Here is a 19,915-nt window from a genome sequence, read left to right as displayed (position 1 = left end):
AAGAGCTAGGCTGGACAGGTACGTAGTCCCCGAAGTGAATTTGAGTGCTTTGAGTTGAAGACAGAAGGAAGCATGGTTTCCTTGTGTACTTTTCTGTAGCATAAAGCTCTGATCATCTCCCTTGAATTCAGTGGGAGTCTCGTTATTGACTGTAAGGGAAGAAGATGGGAATCTGTAAAGAGATTTTTTGGCTCTGCCGAGCACCCAGCCTGGCCCACTTCTCCATGATCAGACATTGAGTTGGCCTTAGCATGAACCACTTGTCCATGGATGTGTCCTTAACAGCCAGGGAAGGTTCTACCACCGCGCTCAGGCTTTAAGGTACTGCCCGTAGGTCTTGAGGAAAAGAGACAGGCTGAGGATCGGGTAGTCATCCACATTATCAGATACATGGGCTCACTCTAGAGCGGTGGAAATGATTTATGTCTTGTTTTGTCAGCTGAACCAGATGATTGAAGGAAAAGTTATACTGGGTCAATGCCGAACAAAAATGTTTTCATTTTGTCACCAAAACAAAAGCCTGGAAGAAAATTCAGGCTGTGCAAAGTGTTTAATTGTTTAATTTAATGTCCATGTTTGTGTTCTTTTTGAAATGAAATGTACGTATATTACATTTCAGTAAATTATTTCTGAATGCTTTGAAATAAAACTGTGATCTTTTTGTTTGCTTGTTTTTGTTTTGTTTTGGAAACAGCAAAAGACAGTATTTCAGTGCTCTTAAATTCCTCATCAGTATTCCTCAGCAAATGTAATTTGGGAACTGTTTTGGTTATCCCAAAAAAGAAATTTTTGGCAGATAAATTACACAGTCTAAACCATCCCCACCCCATGTTCATCCAGTTCCCAGCTCCATCACGAACTCCCTGTTTAAGCCTGAGCCCCATTGCTTATCTCTAGGACTGGTACATAGGCACAGACGCGCAGCCTGAGCACACGCAGAGGCATAGCTGTACCCTTCGTGTAACAGCCGGCAGAGATGAGGGAAAGGGAAGGTGGGACTGCTCAGTTTGTCCTTAAGGAAGCTTTCCTTTTCCAAAAGTAAAGTCTTAACTGGAGAGGGGTTATTTTTCTTTTCTTTTTTCCTTCTTTTTCTCTCTTCCCTCCCCCCCCCCCCCCCCCCCCCCCAAAATAAAAATTCAGTATTATATCTTCCCTGTTCCTCTAAGTGATTTCTTTGTGTTCTGTCTTTTGTAATCTTTGGGCCAGTTGCAATGATGGTTTAAATCAGTGTGACTCAGCTAACACTATTTAGCTTCTAACCCATAATGCTTCAAAACACACGAGCCCTGACTTATCTCAAGCAAATGACTGCTTCCCCTGGAGTCGGCTAAGGCTGCTGGTGTTATTAAAGTTAAGCAGGAGTCTCCGTGTTCTGCTGTGTTCAGGTTTAAACAGTAAGGTGATGACACTTCTCTTTTGCTTTTGTTATTTCTTGGAGTTACTCTCCTTCCTTTTGGTATGTGTGGTTTAAAAGCAGTTCATCATGTTGCAGACTCTATAAACTGTGGGTTACTTAATTTGTGTGATTCATAACACAAGAAAAAAAGAACCATCATCATTCTTGGTATTACATCCAGTTCTGTTACCCAGAGCATTGACCTTGACCAGCTAATGATAGGTATTTAATATATGTGCGTGTGTGTATATATAGATGTAAATATTCATTATGTGAGGTCTGAGATCGTAAAGGAATGCTGGCAGTGCCAAGTTTTGTTCGATGGTTCAGGCCTCCAGCTGTGCCAAATTCTGGGTTCCCTTAATGTACCATTAAAACAAAACCCAGGCTTTGCTTGAATGTCATCCAGCTTTATTAAGAGAAAGATCAAGCGTAATCTTATTAAGCTTGTCACTCAGAAACCATAAGGGTGCAGCCTTGGTGTGTCTGTTTGGTCCACATGTGCGAACAATTTTGCCTCATGATACTCAAACAGGGGCTGTTATTCTTTAATGAAGGCTATGAATAACAGAGCTACAAATTGCAATGCGAGCTTGGTGATGTGTGCACACACTCGTGTGTTAACAGAAGGGGGCCGAAGGCGTAGATTGTTTGCTTGGATTTTAACATATTCCTCAAGCATGCTTGAACCCACGTAACCACAATGTTTTTCAAAATCTGTTGTGTATATTTTGAGGTTTCTAAACTTCCATAATAACTTAACTTTTGGATGTGACCATGTGTCAGAGTGGACAGCCATGTCATGGAAAACTAGCAGGATCACTGAATCTCCCTCTTTTTGGTTTCACTAGAAGTCTGCTCACTGGGCCAATATTATGAGAGAGATATTCAGATAAATTGTGCTTGTCTTCATTGTTGCTCCTTTTTCCCAATGTTCACAGCTGGGCAGCAGGAGATAACAGTGAAAACCACTAGTGTTTATATCAGTGTAAAACCAGAGTAATGCAGTGGTGATTCAAATCAAATATTTCTGCTTGGTCGAAACATGGATGTATATAGAAAATCTGTGTGTTTATACATTTATACAGAAAAAAAACTAAATTGAAATTAGTCAGGATGTTTGGCCATGTGGCTGAGAATAGATCTGTGTGTTCATGAAGATAAATAGTAATGAGTGGAATGTAGATACACATTTGATAGTCTAATTAGGAATAAATTCATAATAAAAAGAACTTCTCTGCAGGCATAGCATGTACGAATTAGTACTTCAGGAATACAGCTTTCCATGACTTTTGGTCAATTAAATGTAATATCTGTGAGCAAGGTATCCTTTGTGCGCGGGGATGTGCAGGCTTGATAGAACTGTTTGCATGCACAAAGTAGCTTACGAATGGAAGTATTTGCAGGATGGAGCTCATCACTGTTGGGTTGTGACAAGGTGGTGTCCAAGAGAGGTGGCAAATAAGCTTGGGAGTGACCACTGTTTGTATCCATACAGCACCTTTACAGCTGAGGATCTCTAAATACCACAGGACTATTTTCTGTTCTTTTCCCACTACACAGATGGTCTCTTTGACAGATAAGATTTACTGGCCCTCCTAGTAGAGCCTTTGCCATTGCTGGCTAGAAACCCCCACTCCTTCCACCACAGGACCTTTAGCCAAAGGACTGTCAGTCCTTCCCAAAGCACTTCTTTCTTCTGATGTGCTTTTAAATAAAGAAAAAATAGTAAAGAAAAGATACAGCCAAGAAATCTCCTAATGCTTTAAAAATATTGCGGTCAAAGTGTCCTATGGAGATCCTTTTTCTAATTTATACCAACATCCTTAGGGTCAAAGCTGATCTGATCCATCATGTCCAAGCAGAGTTGATCCTGATTTATGCCATTTAGATGGACTAAAATAGGTACTTTGTAGCCCAATTTTCTATTATTCCACAGCTTTGGGCATGCTTTGCACTTCAAAAGAGACAGATCTCCAGATGTAGGTACTCTAGATCTCTTCCCACACCACATGTATCTGAGGGTCTTACAACACCATATTAAGCAGCTTAACAAATGTCTGCAGTGTGTTCCTGCCTTTCTTCTCTCCTCAGGGGCAATAGTTCGTTGTTTTGATCTGCCTTGTTTTGTGGGTTTGCTTCCTGGTGTTAGAGCAGGCATGAATCAAGCAGCAAGCCTTGAGCTTGGAGTGTAAGGTGGGAAGCGAGTCCCAGTTTACACCTCCTGAAATGCCACAGCAACACCATCTGCACCTGGTGACCCCCATGTGAAAGGGTTTTGTGGACTCCTGGGGCTTGTTTCTCCTGCTTTCACAGAGGGAAGGGCCTCAGCCTACAGCCTCAAAGCACTCCTTGAAAAAGTCCATGGCCTGCCCTGGCAGGGCTCACCGTGATGGTGCAAAGGCATCCTGAGCTGAATTAAAAGGCTCGGGAAGACTTTTTTAGGGCAGGTTTCTTCTGCGTGGTTGAGTGGATCTGGAGTTGCCTGGTATAATTCAGAGGAGGCAAATGATCTGCATAACACAAAGCTGGTTTTGGTGGAGATATTAGCTCAGACTTTGAAAGTCATGCAACTACGCTAAACTGCCCTTTCAGCAGCACCAGCTAAAGCCACAGAGCAAAACTACATGTAATTGCTTTTAATCCATGATCAAGGACAAGCTGGGAAACGTGCTTGCCGCAGTGTGCTCTGCTGTATGGTAGAAGAGAAAGGGTTGAGTCCAAACTGGAGACCAGGTTGGATGTGCGGTGCAGACCCAGGGGCTCAGCAGGGACACATCTCAGCAAAACCAGCGGGTAGCTAGCAAGAAGAGGGAACACACGTCTGGGCACGGGTGAGGGAGGGTCGGTGAGCTCCGTGCAGGACCTACCCTCAGGTGGTGACGGAGACCTGGGCGCCATGGAGCGCGCCTTGCCTCCAGTTGTTCGCACTGGGGCCGCCTCCAAATGCCATCGGCACTGTGCTGGTTAACTGAAAGAAAAGGCCATTTCCAGGTTTGGGTGACTTCACCTTATTCACAGCCTGATTTGTGAACTTTCTGGTGTGTTTTTCTGCAACAACAGTGACATCCAGTGGCCAGCTGGATTTTTCTGGGAAAAGCATGAACCATCGACGGTCTTAACAATGTGAAGCTTTTATATTTAAAAAGATACTGACTTAGGGAGGCTAGGTTTTGCTTTTCTCGAAGAGTTTCCTTTTTCAAAAAGTCTGGTAAAATGGCTTCCATTCTCCTATGCCAGCAGGGCACTGCTCGAGAAGCGGGCTAAAAAAGCATCGGTACTCTCTGCTCTAGCACAGAGTTTGTCCTGTGTCCATAAGCTTCAGGGGGACAGCCATTTGCTGAGGAATTGCTGTGTTTTGTGCTATGGCATCACCATGTTTTTCACTTGTGAGACATCCACAATCCACATAAATCATCAGAAAGGGGCTCCTCTGGAAAAGATGAAGAAACCAGTGTAGTCTGTAAAATACTTGACTGTGAGGTCAAAACCAGAAAGAACAAGCAAGGATCCGTGTCCTGTCAACTGGGAACTTTGATTTGTGGTTTTCAAACTCATTTTCAGACAGAAAATTACAGCCTATCTTGCAGTCTTTTGAAGTAATTTCACAGATTTGACAGGCATTGCCCCCAACTAACTTTCCTGGCATGGTTTAATCTCACACTAGAGCGAGATTACAAATTTTTTTAATTCAATTTAGAGCTGTGCTTGTGCAAACTGGAGGAACTGGGGAGAGCCTAATGAAATGATCAGTGGGCAGGTTCAAAATAAACACGGGGAAGCGCTGTTTCACACCGTGCATAATTGCGTTGCGGCCACAGGATATTGTGGAAGCCAAATGCATCCATGAGGCCAAAAAGGGATTAGACAAACTCAATAGTCCAGCTCTGGAAGTCACTAAACTTCTGATTCCCAGAGCCTGCAATGATATACCAGGGTCCTCACCACTATGTATGTCCTACAGCAAGCTACTAAGTACATCCTTATTACCTGCCAGAAGCCTTTGTCTAAGGCAGGCAAAGATGCTGCATTTCATAGTACTGGCTGTGCCCTAAGAAAAGCTGAGGTCCCACAAGATCTGGTCCTTGCTTGGCCATGCCTCAGAAATGTCTCCACAAGTTCAGTGAGATACTCTGCATGCAGAAAGCTGTTTTGCTGACCAAGGAGCTTTCCAAGGCTCGAACCAAGGCTCGAAGCTGCCCTGAGCTCAGGCTCCATCAAGTCATTGTAGGTGTTTTAGTAACACGGTCACAGTTACCTTCTTTGCAAAGTACAAGCATGGAGCAGGGAGGTATGGAAACAAGTTTTCTCCCCCCTACCCCAATCCTTGCCTGGCTTTGGCAAGCAGGTCCATGTGCATTCCAGACTAGTTTGGGATGGCTCGGGGGATTTGCGATGGGATATGAAACACTTCGCTCGGAGGCTACCTGCCTAGCGCCAGCTGTCGGGACTTTACCGTGGCGGCTGTCCGGGGGGGGCCAGCAGTGGCTTACGTGAAAAGAGCTGATAACTTTGGTTCAGATGGGAGCGTGTTGTCTACTTCAGCAAGGCTGCAAGCACACTAATGAGGCACCTTGGGCAAAAAAAGAGACTGCATTTCCTTACCTATTTCCTCACTGCTTGAGGTGTGGATGACAATTGGCAAACAATATTGTACATAAAGACAGTGCATTTCATACCAGACCGTCTGCACTTAGGTGATCTGATGGTCCTAGCTGGTTGGGCCAGTCTCAGAGATGTGTCAGCACCCTGAGAAGACTCTTAGAGATGCTGGGTTTTCTCTAGATTTTCTTCGGACTCATCTCCTTGTCTCCTGCTGAAGTGCTGGGGATGGGGGAAGTTCCCAAGATTTGGTACATTGGCCCTGTCCATTGGAGAGGATCGCATGAGGGACACAGAGACGTGTTCCCTGTCACAGCTCCATGGTTGGCACACACCTCCAGTCACACCTTACATCACATTTTAGTGTCGAAAGGTGTGTTCCCAACAACATGATTCAGTGAGGAGCATGCACCTTAAAAAAAAAAAAAGAAAAAAAAGAAAAAATAAAATCTCTCGTAGTCATGGCATTATGCTATAGGGGAAAATGGCAATAACCATCCTCCATGCAATATCTCAGACTGAGCAAGCCCTGTCTTCACTCACAGTAAAACCTGGGGAACAAAACAACAGGCAAACCTTTACTTCAGCCCTACCCATGTCATTTTCCTCCTACAGATTTCTTGTCCTGGTAAGTTGTTCCGGCTTATAGCAGCAAACACAACAAATACATTTTAGAAAATAAATGCTTCAAATCTGTAGGTTTTGTTGTTTACCCCCCAAGGGACCTTTTCTTAGCATAGTCAGGAAGGGATTGAATTCATCCTATCTCAAGCATACTGGGCTGAGGTAATAGGATATTGTGAGCTACTCATCCACCTCCCTCTGCCCTTTAAACTTGGGTCCTTGATATCCAGTGAGTTATTTCTTTAAGAATATATACTGAAAGGGTCATCCTGTGTTGGACCTTCTCTCTGTGGAAAACTCCTCTAATGACACATAAGTAAAGCCAGAATATGAAATAGCCAAAAGGCCCCATAATCAACCAGAGCACACGTCCAGCACAGACCAACACAGCTCCCCCTCCCTTGCAAACTCTGGCACGGCAAGAAAGGTGGGGGACAGGGCAGAAGAGGGAAGGATGGGGAGGAAGGATGGGCTCTGTGCAGTGGTCAGGAGCTTCTGGGCAGTGGTAGGGTAGCTTGGTGGGCCATCATGCCGTGTCTGATAGATGCTGAGGCTAAAGGAGCTATTTAAACTCACATGGTCAATGGAGAGAGAATTGCACAGAGGGCTTATGTTCTTCCCAAACCTGGTATTTGAGATGTTGGAATGAATTGCTCTGTGGAGGTGCCTGTCCTCTCAAGTGAGACTGGCCAGCTTAGACTAGTCACTTCATTTTGAAATGTCTGAAGCAGCTATGAACCCTGTTGTTGTGTTGGTCTGACACAGCTCAGTTGTTGCTGTGGTCTGACACAGAGGCCAGAGGAGATGCTTGGGAGGTGACCTCACTTCAGTTCTCGCTTGTGTTGTTTTTCTTAACCTAAGTGAAACAGCTGGTTTAGACTTGAAGAAAATTGAGCTTTTTGTTAAAAAAAAAAATCATTTTATTGTTTTCCTCATCATATATTTAGGGCAAGTTGGCTAGGGCAGGTGTGCAAAGACTTCAAAGATAGCACAGAACTGAGTGGCTGAGCCCACGTGATGGCACTGGTTTGGGTCTGAAAGCAGAGAGCTATGCCAGCATGGCACCAGTCCCAAACTGGTAAGCTCAATCCCATCTTGTGCTGAGCCTGTTGAGGGCTCCGTGCATTGCACTCCAGGCCCCTTCCAGAGAAGGATTTCCAGTGTGTGACATTTGGGTGCCTCCAGAATAGCTCCATGCCCTCAACAGGAGGGATGCTCGGAGAGGTTAAGCAGAGAGGAAGAGCAGAAGGGGAGAGACATGAGGGGAGTTTATTATATCGAGGGGCAGCAAGAAAACAGAAGGCGGCTGTGGGAGTCTGTCTGTCCTTCAAACCGAGATGCTCTGAGTATAGTACTGCACTGCAGATCTCAGAGACACCCCAGGGAAACACAAATCTGTGCTCCATTAGCCTGGCGTCAATCTGGAATAACCCCCTCAACTTTTGGCCCCTCGTCACCCCATTCTCCCTCTAGCTACGGTGTGGCCTTTCTCCAGAGCATATTCAGAGCTCATGGGTGAGAGGGGAGAGAGGTGATTATATGCAAGGAAAGAATGAAGGAGAGCCATGGGAGGATTGCTGGATGTTCAAAGTGCTGCATGCTTTGGCCTTTTATGTTTTATTGCTTTGCTTCCCGTGACTGTCCAAAAGTGGCTATGAGTCAGTTCCTCACAACTGTGGAGAATAACAACATCAAACAAGAGAGGGAAAATGATTTCTCCATCTGCCTTGGAAAAGGGGTGGCATGATGTAAGGAGGCTATGATGAAAGCCTGCTTTACAAGACCATTGCACGTGGCTTGTGCAAAGTATTTTTTAAGGCATGCTTTGGGCTCAGATGCTCCTGCTAAACAGGGGATGAAGAAAGGTCATTCCCTGCATCTCCAGCTCTCCTCCCCAGCTTTTTGCATAATGCTGAAATTTCCAAGTGCAAAACCGTGTCCTGCAGCGGAGCAAAAGCCAGCAACCTGGGGTGACAGACTTTTCTGAAAGGTGGGGTGCAGAGTTCCTGGCTTTGTCTGAGCACCGAGCACTCTCCTCTATGGCAAGGATGCTTGGGGTGGCATCAACAGACCTAGTGAGAGTGGTCTCTGAGGCTGCTGAGTTTCTGTGGGGTGCCAGTTCGCTCAGCCATGAGCTCGTCTCTCATAGCATCTATTGTCCATAGTATTTGGGTGCTGTTACTACCCAGGAGTTGCCCCAGGGCACTCTCAGTTCTGTGCTGTATCTTTGAAAGTCACTTTCTCTTTGGAAAGCCCACACGAAGCTCTTGATTTGAACCAGCCTCTAGGAAGCTTTTGTTGTATCTGGTCTGTCTGAGGTGTGGGTGAGGATGCATTTGGGACACTGACACATACACTGCATGTCTCATCCTCTGGCATGGAGTGTGGCTCACGTTGTTTCATACTAACTGGGGGAGGTGGAGCGGTACTGGGGTCCTTCCAGCCGTTCCCAGAAAATTCCCCTGCTGGATCCCCACAAGCATTAATTTTGTTCATGTTATCAGTAAAATCTAAAATCGAAATTTTCAGGCAGCCCTAACATCATACTCATCACTAGATGCTGCATATCACCCACCTAATCCGTTACCTGATGTCATTCTTTATACTCTGATAAGACACTTCACATTAGAAGGGTACTCAGGCTGGAGGAAACTTTTAGATACATCTAAATCCAACTTGCAAAAGCAAGATCTGTGCGCAAATCCAACGTTTGCTCCTTGTCAGAGTGCACTCGAGATACTGATTCAAGGCAATCCCTACCACTAGAGTGAGATTTCAGGAAAGTAAGTGGTTTAGGAAGAAAGAGGAACAATCCTCTGGCAGCGATAGCGGTCTAAATCTGAGTCATCATGAGAAAGGGTGAAAGAGCCTCCACTTTTTAAAGGATTATATTTATTAGCAAAGAATGGCTGGGTGCAGGGGTAGAAGCAGCTATGATGCTGCAGGAGGAGTGGAAGGGAATTAAAAATTTGGATGGTTTATCCACAAAACTGATTCCCCATCATGGGTCTGGGACATCTGCCATGGCAGGAAACAATAATGTGGGATGTCATGTGGTTCCCCCCAGTAAATTCACGCTGTTACCCAGAGACAGTTGGGTTAGAGTGGAATGCTATAATGGGGAAATTAGCAAATTCAGATAAAATTAATTGCCTGAACTGTTTGCTGCTGCTCCTTAATAGAGTCTCTTCTTGACACATTCATCATTCAGCATCCAAAATATTCAGTTTGACCATTCTCAGAATAAGAGCAATGGAGGCTTACTTTTGGAGGCAGCAAGCAAAAGAGCCAGTAAGTATTTGCCCCAACTGTGCACGTGCAGCTTTCGGCATTTGCATTTTTGCCTACGCTAATTCTTGTGAAGCCTAACTACCATAAACACTCCGGTGGTGCCAAGAGGCTTGAAAATCAGCGTGGAGAGAGAAGGAGGAATAGAGACTGCCGCCTCCTGATTGCAAAGCAGCCCGAGGTCTAAATGGCAACAAAACGTTATACATAACGTCTGATTCACTGTGTGGAGAATGTAAAGAATTGAGACCTCCCGACACAGTTTACATTGGCCCTTTTTATGACTAATTGTGCAGAAAATAGCTCTGCTTGTAGTGTGCATGGAAACAGTTCAGGTTTCTGCTGTGTGTCAGCTAATGGGCTAGCAAGGCTTTTTTAGCACAACTTCAAAGGCTCTGGCAATGGAGGTCCTTTGTGAGGGAATTATCTCCTGCTCCTTTGTACCCCTTTATCCTTCTAAGCTGTGGAAGAAAGAATTGTGAAAGGAAGAGACAAAGTAATTTGTAGTAGATCTCTAGACCTAGATAAAGTACATAACATTTGCTTAAAAACATTTTCTCTGCTTCTGTCATCAAAACAAGGTTATATTTTTCTGTGTAGGAACACCCAAGTTCATTTAACTTTTGAGGGATGCAACCTTATGCTTAGGTATGCTATTGATGGGGGTCACCAGAATGTCTGAAATGGTACAGGAGAGCTTTAGTTTCTGTGGTCAATTAGAAAATACATGGCTGTTACTGTTAGAGTTGGCTGAGAAGTGTATTTCTCTCCACCTCAGGATATTCCACTGAGAAAGGAAGAAAATGCATTTTTTCAGCAGCGTGTGTGTGTGCATGCTTTAAGGAAACCATGTATTTTTCACCTTTTAGTGAAAAAACGAAGTGTTTTTTCCTTTCTTTCTTCCAGTGAAACATGAAACCTTGGGGAGATAAGGAAATGCATTACATGCATCTGCTTTGTGTAGTCTTAAAGCACAGTTCTTAATTAAAAATAAAAAAGCAAACCAGGGATGGAAGGTGCTCGATTAATGTTAGCAGCCATGCTGTATAACGTGTTCTTCCAGTGTCTCCAGATCCTCTGTCTCAAAAAAACAAGACATGAGTGAAAGGAGAATAATCTTGGCATCATCAAATTTAATGAAGAAACACCCCCTAAGTGCAGTGAGCCATGCTAGCCCCTCCACTGCGTTTGTGCTCAAACTACAAAATGACTCTGTGTTTAGCACTGGGTCTTGCCCTCAAGCAAATCCTGTGAGTATCTCCGTATTCTTAGAGGGTGGAAGAAAGACTGCATCCACACCTTTTTTCTTTTCCTTTTTTTTTTTTTAAATCTTAAACAGTTAGGAGAGGCTGTACTGCATATCTCCATGCCCAAGTACAGACTTTCACTTCAAGTCCCTATCTAGAAAATCTTTTAAGTCTGCTTTCCCCCCACTTCCCATACTTGCATGGATTTTCCAAAGCAGTTGGTGTTCTGACCTCTTGGATCCAGTTTTCTCAGCTGTCGAGGTAAATTTGGTTAATACTGCGGGAATAGTTTATTCAGGTTTAGACTGAAGAGGGAATAGTGATGGAGAAGCAAGAGCATTCCCCTGTCTCTCTAATCTGTCTGGTATGTCTCTAGACGCACTAACTTTTCAATAGTTACTCTTTATTGATTTTTTTTTTTTAAATGAAAATTTCCAGGACAGGCAGAGAAATTTTTAAAAGTTTTTAGCAGAAGCATACACACACACACACACACACACACACACACACAAAGTTAATTTTTTTATATCTATAAATAAAAATTAAATCCACTGATGTTATAAAAAATCTGGCAATTATTACATATTCTGTTTGCACATATGGGCAGCCAGAAGCAGAGATTTGATGTTTTTCACTGATTCTGAGCTTAACTGTCTCTAATATACAGGTTAAATTGGTTTTCATTACATGCCATAAGCTGTCGAATGTATTACATTGTTGTCAATATCTAACAAGTGAATGCTTATCTTAAGTTGTATGTGACCGAGGAGAGTCATTTTATGTAAGAAATTTTTCATACAGAAAATTTTCCTGGATTTTAAAAATGGGAAAGATAATTATGATGGACATAGCAGCAGGAGGCAAGCCAAAACATTTCTTCCAGGAATTCTTTAACCCTGGAAGTACAGCAATGACATGAGGGTGTTTTCATGTTTCACTTTACCCACTTGCACTGGGCCTCTCGAGTGCCACCTTGTTCCTCAGACCTTCCTCTTCCACATATCTCTGATCCTGAGGAGCTCCTTGCCATGGGATACCATGGATCACTGCTGGGAAGATGTCTGTGTTGGGTGGGATGGCTGCTGGTCTGAGCATGCATATTTTCAGTTTTTCCATCGCCGGGGTAGAGCATGACTTCAAGTTGCTTGTAGTGTGCATAATGAGATAATGAGTTGGCCACAACAGCGTTACTGTGACATAAAATAAACAGATGGATACAAAACCAATTGCAGTATGTGAATTCTGACTGGGCAGAGAAGTTAAGACAAGTAGAAGTCAGAGATGGTCCGTATGGAAATCTTGCAGTCAGGTGGAAAGGATGTATTACAGGGCAAGCTGATGGTGAGATGGGTGGTGATTTACCCAGATGTACATGGGATAATGCAAACAGGAGAATTTTAAGCAGAGTCTAAAGTTAAAGCTTTGCAAAGACCTGCTCATGCCATTTCCTAGCGGTTGTTAAAGCTTCAGGCTCTGTTGATGTATGCAGAATGGAGAATTATCTGGGGGTCACCTTGAAGCTGGTTTTTGGTTTTGATTTTTTCTGTTTTGATTTCTTTTCTCTTGGTTGAACTGGAGCATTGAAAATATTTTAGTATGTGTTGAATTGTGGACCTAAAATGAAATAACTATGTTCACATTGAAGTTTGTAATGACGATTTTCATTTATTCAGGGATTTGGAGTTTGATGGGGTTTCTTTTAATGGAAGCTGGCATTCCTTCATGTTAGGAAAGGCAAAATTAAAGGAATAAGCCTCGAGCTTGGAGCAGAGGGTAAGGAGATTTGTGATACAGAAATTCAGTCCCTGGTCCCAGAAGAGGACCTGGGGACATTCATTCCCCGCATGGGTGGATTTTACCTTGGCCGGAACCTACTCTGTTCCCTCTAAGTGCAGTCCAAATCCAACACAAACTCCCGGATAGCTGGAGGACAGCTCCCAGGAGAAAGGGGTACGGCAGAGGACTGAACGGCTCGGCGTGACTTACCCTGTGGAGACACGCATCTCACCACGCTTACATTTTTCTGCCATCCTGCACAGCAGATCACCAGTCCAGTGAGCTAGCAGCTTTCGTCATGGTCTCCACACAGAGGGCAGGAATGGGAAGTCCGGGAGGTATCACCTTTTGGTCTTCATCCGTCACTTGAATGGACTCGCGGGCTTTGCTGAGGCATTGACGTTGTGGACGGTCCTACCATTTTGTGGATGAGGAATCAGAGCTGTTGCATAGTTACTTTTTCCCCTGGGTTTAAAGCAGTTAAAATGGGGTTCTTTTGTACTGTCATGATGTCAAAGATTTGCTGGATTCAGGACTGTTGTTTACATTAAGAAATCTCTTGGCATTTAAGGCTCTGGTTCAGGGAAAGTAGAGTGTTGTACCATGGACTCAGAAACATCTCTGACTTTGACACCTTTGACTTTGGTTCCTCAGTGTCACTTTGCCAGTGACAGAATGGAGACCTTTGTTTGCCTTGGCCATTGCATAAAAAACCAGGATATGATCAAATCCAGTTAATCACTCACAAATGTCTCATTTCTTGAATCTCTGAGGGTGTGTAACACATTTTTGGGACTGCTCTCTGCTCCTTTGGCTTTTGTTATAAGTAAGTTAGGGGAAAATCAAATTTTGAGTTTTCTTAAAAGGAAGTGGAGGAATCCTGGAACACACTAGGGCTCTGCAAACATACATTTAATCATTTAAAGAAATGTCTTTGGCTAACAGCTCTTACCAGTGCTTGCAAGTTGCACTAAAAGCCATACAACTACATCATTCCCACAACTGATGCGAATTAGCGCCCTTGTTGGCAACGTGAGCAGAGAGATGCAGGCTTAGTGAATACTAGGGACTGAATTACTCTCGAATTCATAGCGACTTTGTGCAGTATGGGTGAAGTGTCCTAGAGGTGACTCTACTGACGGTTACGCCAGCTCCTTAACACAGTGGCATGCATGGAGAGAGACTCGGGCATGTCCTGCCTGCCTTGTTTATTCTATGCAAAGCATTTGGCTCTGCTATAGAGCCAGGCAATTACAAACATCTCCTGCAAACGCTTACACTGTGCTTAAGGCAAGCACACACTCTCCAAGCAGCAGCAAACCGGAGGAGTGCGTTTTTACATGTGGCACGTGGTGGAACTCCCTGCTTGCAAGCTGTCACAGGGCAAAAAGTACATGGAGGCAGAGGCTTGAGCACATTTGTGGTGAATTGGTCTATTCAGAGCTGGCAGTGAGATGTGATGACCTGGGTGTAAATGGGGGTCACCCAGCCATGCAGAGCTGGAAGCTAATGGACATAATGGAGGAGGATTGTTCCATCCTTTCTCGGTGTCATTCATGTATATATTTATATACCTCTAACATTCGCCATGGGCTACGGTTGGAGACAGGTTACTGGACTACGTGGATTTTAATAAACCTGTTAGTGGACTTCTTGCCTCCTTACTTTATTCGTCTAACTCATCCTGAAAACAATGTGGGACACTGACAATAAGTTGAAAGCTTTGGAGGGATTACAGTGCCTTATTGAGTCTGTACCCAAAGCCCATTGAGGGCTCCCATTGACTCCAGTGGGATTTGGTTCAGACCTCAAGTGTATAGGACTCCCTTAAGTAAACTCTTTCAAGGCCCGTACATGCTGCAGTGCTTAGTGGGCTCTTTGTTACTTCTGTGAATAGGAATGTGACCTTTACACTTCTAGCAAAGAGCCCTGATTTACAGGACTAAATCTTCACGTTTTGGGAGAGATAAGGTTACCATCCCAGCTCCTTCCAAACCTGCTGTGCAGGTGGCTGAGCAGTTGATGAAGCAATTCCTGAATCACTGCTGTTTTAGGTAGATAAGCACTGAGCGTGCAGTACAGCAGCTTCAGAGCTTCTTCATAAGCAGGTGTCCATGAACGATGATGGGCAGGGTGGACATCTGGGGTTGTAAGTTGTTCCAATTCATGAGTCAAAGCCCTAGTAATATTCTTTTTGCCACTGCAGGGTCATTCAGATATTCATGTTAGAAGTTTATTTAGTCTGTGCACATACTAAAAATGGCCACAGTGGAAGATGAGACGACTAGCAATTCATCTAGATTTTCTTTTATCCACCCAGTCCCTTGGCCATGTGAGGGGAGGGAGGGTTAAATAAGATGGAAGAAGACCGTATCAGGGTGTACGCTGTCTCTTCCTCTGGCCATTTTCCAAGGCTGCAGTGGGCTACGTGGTGAATAGCTGAGTCTGAATTACAACAAATTGCTTATCGTGCCTTTCTTGCTTTTGGAGCTGGTCTAGCTTCTGGTAACCTTGCCTCCCAAACCTGTTGTTCCAACAGGAGAAACTCAAGTGAGTGAGAGGGGCGGTTTGATTGACAGTGCTATTTTCTACCTGTATTTTAGGTCACTTCCTGGGTAACAACACTGTGATTGATGTACTGAGACAAGCAGGATTTGAAGTGGAGCACACCCCTCCTGGACAACCAATTGGAAAGTAAGCAGCTGCCCACAGATTATTAATCACTTTCTCTCCTTTTCTTTTTTCTCTCCCTTTTTCCGTGACTAAGCAAGATTATTGCATTCATATAGGAGATGGGTGAGGAGGTGAGGAACCTCCCTTTCCCACCCAAGTTCCAGACAAAAAGTGCATTGTAAAGCATCCGTTGTGTGAGTTTGGAAACATATGGAGCCTCAGTGGCTGTTTTTTTTCACTTGGGGACATTATTCATATCACAGCTGCTTCAATATAGCAGATCAGAAGTGCCACAGTTTCTTTCTGTTTTCAAGAAACATCTCATTCAGCTCATTTTCCCCCATATCTGTTTTGTCTTTTTCTCTCCATGGAGTTTTAGGTTGCTTCTCCACTGCAGGGCAGTAGACTGCCACCAACTTCTTTTTTCAGGCCTCTCTGTCAGGCTGCTCTTTTTCAGGTGGAATTTCAGTTTTGCCTGAAGGACCAGATTTAATGTAGGAGATGCACCTTGGAAAGTGTGGTGGGTAGGTAAAAAGCAATTCAGTATTCCCTGAGCTTCTCCATCTATCTGATCAAGTAAAGCAGGCAAGAAGGATTGATTACCAGGCTCTTGGCAATCTTAATTAGTATAAGATTAAATATGGCACAAAATTGTCCTCAGCTGATGAAACAGACTTCCTTCCTCCCCTAGACTTTTCTCTTTCCTGGCCATTTAGATGAGGTCTCTGCCTAAAGAGGTCATAGACAATAAAGCTGGGAGGGATGGTGAGAGACCATCTAGTTTTGCAAAGTTAGCCTTTCTCCTGCATTCTGCAGATAAAAATTGGCCAAGATTGCTCTGTCATAGGATTGTTATCCTCATTAGGAGAAAGTGTTAGCAGCATGCTCCTGTCCCTGGTGGGCAGACATGACATGGTCCAAATATGAGGTGAGTTTCAATATGGAGGATTAATCGCAGGGCTAGTAGACCATGTCTGAAAAAGCTATGTTTAATCTAGTTGGAAAATCTGGCTGATCTAACCTTGTTTGTGAAACATCCGCAATGATTCATATAGAATATAATATGGCTCAACTGTACATAAGTGTCTTTGACAGAGCATTTATACTAATGCTTCTTGGAATATGTTGAGCAATAAAAGCACAGTCTTAAATAACAATGGGGAGAAGAGGAAGAAAAAGCTATCAAAAACAAGGAAGAGCATATATTCAGAGGAGGATAAGAAGAACTTTGGCAGAGGGAGAAAAGTCAACATGGCACAGGGAAGAGCAGTAAACACTGTAACTGACTGGAGCTGGAAATTTTGGCTAAAATAAACAAAAATGCCAGTGTCTAAAAATACAGCAAAACAGAAGTAACAAGCAAACTATACCAAAATAGCAGAGGTATACCGTTCCTAGGTTTCTGACAAAGAAACTTTCCTCTTAGGGAAGCAGGCACTTTCCTCAGCAATTTTCATTTAGTTGAAAGTATCGTCTTCCCATGCAAAGTATTTCAACTGGAAATTGTGAAACTATTAATTTATTGGCTGTTTGCAAGCCCTTGAAAAGAAGGAAAGATACAGTAGTGTGAGAGATGTCCAAGAATAGTCTCTGCTCTTTATGGTCTTGGGATATGTCTATACATATCATCACAGACTTGAAATAACGTGATGGGGCAGGAAACTTGAAACAAAGCCACTGCTTAATGTTGACTTATTTGCAATATGGGGCACCTCTGTGTATGCATTCCCCTACCTTGGCAGCGGTGTCTCTTGCTCATGACGTCTTCCCTAGAATTGTCAGTCCCTGGGGGAAACGTACTTGAAAGCAAGTGGACTTGGACTGCTGCCTAGAACGATGCATATATCCTCAGTTGAATTATCCTACACTTGGTAGCTTCTGTTCCCAGCTCCAGACCAGAGCGTTGGGCGGGTTGGTCCCTTTGTCTGGACTAGTACCCTAATTCCAGTGGGGTCTGTTCTGAACGTTGAACATACAAAACTTTATTAAAGGATATACTGTTGTGCGTGAGTACTGGATTGAGTTGAGAGAGAGCGTATGGTTGTACTCCATAAAGAACAGATGCTCTGTATGTTTTCCTGTGGTCTGATGATCCAGGCAGATCAGCCAGTCTTACATGAGAATACAGAAAGAAAAATAAATGGCATGGCAAAGAAATCCAGAGTTGCCACTAAACTGCATTACTCAAGGCACAGAAACAGTAGAAGATTATAGAAAGTTGAAATAAAGAGAATTTAAATATATTCACAGCTTGCCGCCTTTAGGAAGAAAGAGTCTTCCGGACCTGCACATCTGGGACTGTATTTTCGTTGTCCTACAGCTGGGGCTGTAGCCATCAGAAGTGCTTGGGGATCCCCCTTAGAAATGAGGAGGCTGCTGCAAACCATTTTGTCTCTCTTTTTTAGAATAGCTTGTATTTTATGATTTCTGGGCGAGCTGCAAAAGACAGTCTAGACAAACGCAGTTATGACAAAAGTTGACGGCATATTCAGAAAGCACGGCCAGTTAATTGGTGTGATGTTGGGGTTATGCTGCTGTAATTGAGAGTCTTAAGGAACCTTGCATTTTTGGCTACCCTTCTTTTTTTGCTCTTCTCTTCCCTTTTTAAAAGATGAAATAAAAACATTTGAAAACAGTTAGAAAGGCCCAGAAGATGAACCGTTTCAGGATAGTGGCTATACTAGCCACATGTATAGAACAAACAAGTAGAAGCTCAACAAATTTTGAGCTGCTTGCAAGCAGAAATTGTTTCATGGATTATAGAGATGCAGGTGTTTCTGTCTTGATTCTTGTGAAGCCATACATGAAATAAGAGGTATTTCTCTCCTCTGCTCAAATCCAAAAGAGACATTTCTGCTTTACTTCCAAATAAGTTGTATAAAGGAGTCAAGCCCACTGCATTGCATTATGGCACTGACAATTGAAATATTGGATAGTGTTCAGGGAAGATCAGCTGGACTCTAATGTAGAGATTGGTGGGGGTGGACAGCACATGGAAAAAATGCAAGAGTTGGAAAAAACTGAAGCAGCTGCATGCTTATGTTTTGGCCAAGGGAATTCAAAAAAAGGATTGTTGTAGACAGATTGTGCGCAGAAGGACAAAGAGGAACAATTTGAGCTGGCACATAGGAATGTTTGGAGGTATATCATATGGAAACTGAGGGTGGTTTTGGCTGAATATCAATGATTTCTTGACAGTAATTTGCAGGACAATCTTCCTCAGGTTAAGTCAGAAGCCCCATTATTTGAAAGGATGAAAGTAACGTTAGCAAAACACTCACGCTACATCCTACTTACTACCAATACTGCCTTGCCAAAAAAGCAAATACTGTTTTTCTTTCTTTATATCTCTGTTCCTAGAGCAGTATGATTATTATTATTATTATTATTTAAATGATTAGTAGTCTGATCTTTATTGTTCAATAATAATGAAGTAGTGGTATCATAAATAGGCAGTGTAGTCTGGTATGACGTTTAAGCTCTGCCATCCATTTCAGTTTCAGAAAGAATGAGAGAATACCTTTTTAGAAAATAATTAGTACTGTTCCTGTGTATCAGAAAAGCCTTGGGAAGAGTGAAACAGGACAAAGACCAAAGCTGTTTATGCTTTCAGTTACACACAGGCTGGGTAAAGGCAGAAGATTGTTGGCTTCCTCTGTCCAAAATGCTAAGCACGGGTTGTGAAATGGCTGCTCTTTAAGCCAACCAAAATGAATACCTAGAGTCTCACATTTCTGTTGTCTAGTGACAAGCACAAATCCGAGCCAAGTTCTCCCTTTCTTAAGGTACTGGGGAAAAGTAAAGTGAGACCTTGGCAGGCTAGAAGAGATAGCTAAGGCATGGAGGTGTTTCATGGCTCCAGAATCTGAACTGGCAAAGAAAAGTTCATATAAAGTACATTTAGCTGGTGTGGAGCTATTTGGGAGCTCTCACCAACTGAATTTCTGAAAGCCCTTAGCTCCCGTTGATCTGCCTGGTGGCCCAGTGCTAACCTTTCTGAGCCTATTCTAGAATCCCACCAGCTGACTATTGAAAATACCTTCTTTAAAGCTCAATCCCTTCCTGTAAAAGAAACCCATGTTGTACTCAGCATGCAGAACAATGCCATAAACACTTGAGAACTTATCCTCACATTGGCTTCATTTGTTGCCTGCGGGAAAGTGTCCCGAATCTGTTTGCCTGACAACCTTGAACAGCATTCATATTTGCTGCTTATTTTGCTGGCTGTCCTCCTTGTCCCCAAATAAAGGCATTGGAAAATGAGTGGCTGAATCTGTATCTCATTGCTTTGCCCTGAGATAAGAAAGGC

The 19,915-nt window shown here is 43.4% G+C and overlaps 1 protein-coding gene across 1 annotated transcript in view; it reads left to right on the top strand.

Moving 5' to 3' along the window:
- The window catches only part of TRABD2B (TraB domain containing 2B), a 300,442-nt gene that overhangs the window by 235,087 nt on the left and 45,440 nt on the right, over nt 1-19,915 (top strand). Inside the window, exon 5 of the mRNA XM_075508725.1 lies at nt 15,537-15,627. Coding sequence (XP_075364840.1) covers nt 15,537-15,627 — 91 coding nt within the window. The remainder of the gene's footprint in view (nt 1-15,536; nt 15,628-19,915) is intronic.

The sequence above is a fragment of the Mycteria americana genome, chromosome 7 (genome assembly GCF_035582795.1).
Source record: "Mycteria americana isolate JAX WOST 10 ecotype Jacksonville Zoo and Gardens chromosome 7, USCA_MyAme_1.0, whole genome shotgun sequence".
Lineage (NCBI taxonomy): Eukaryota > Metazoa > Chordata > Aves > Ciconiiformes > Ciconiidae > Mycteria > Mycteria americana.
Note: the sequence above shows the minus strand (reverse complement) of the source record. Positions and strands in the feature narration are given on the sequence as shown.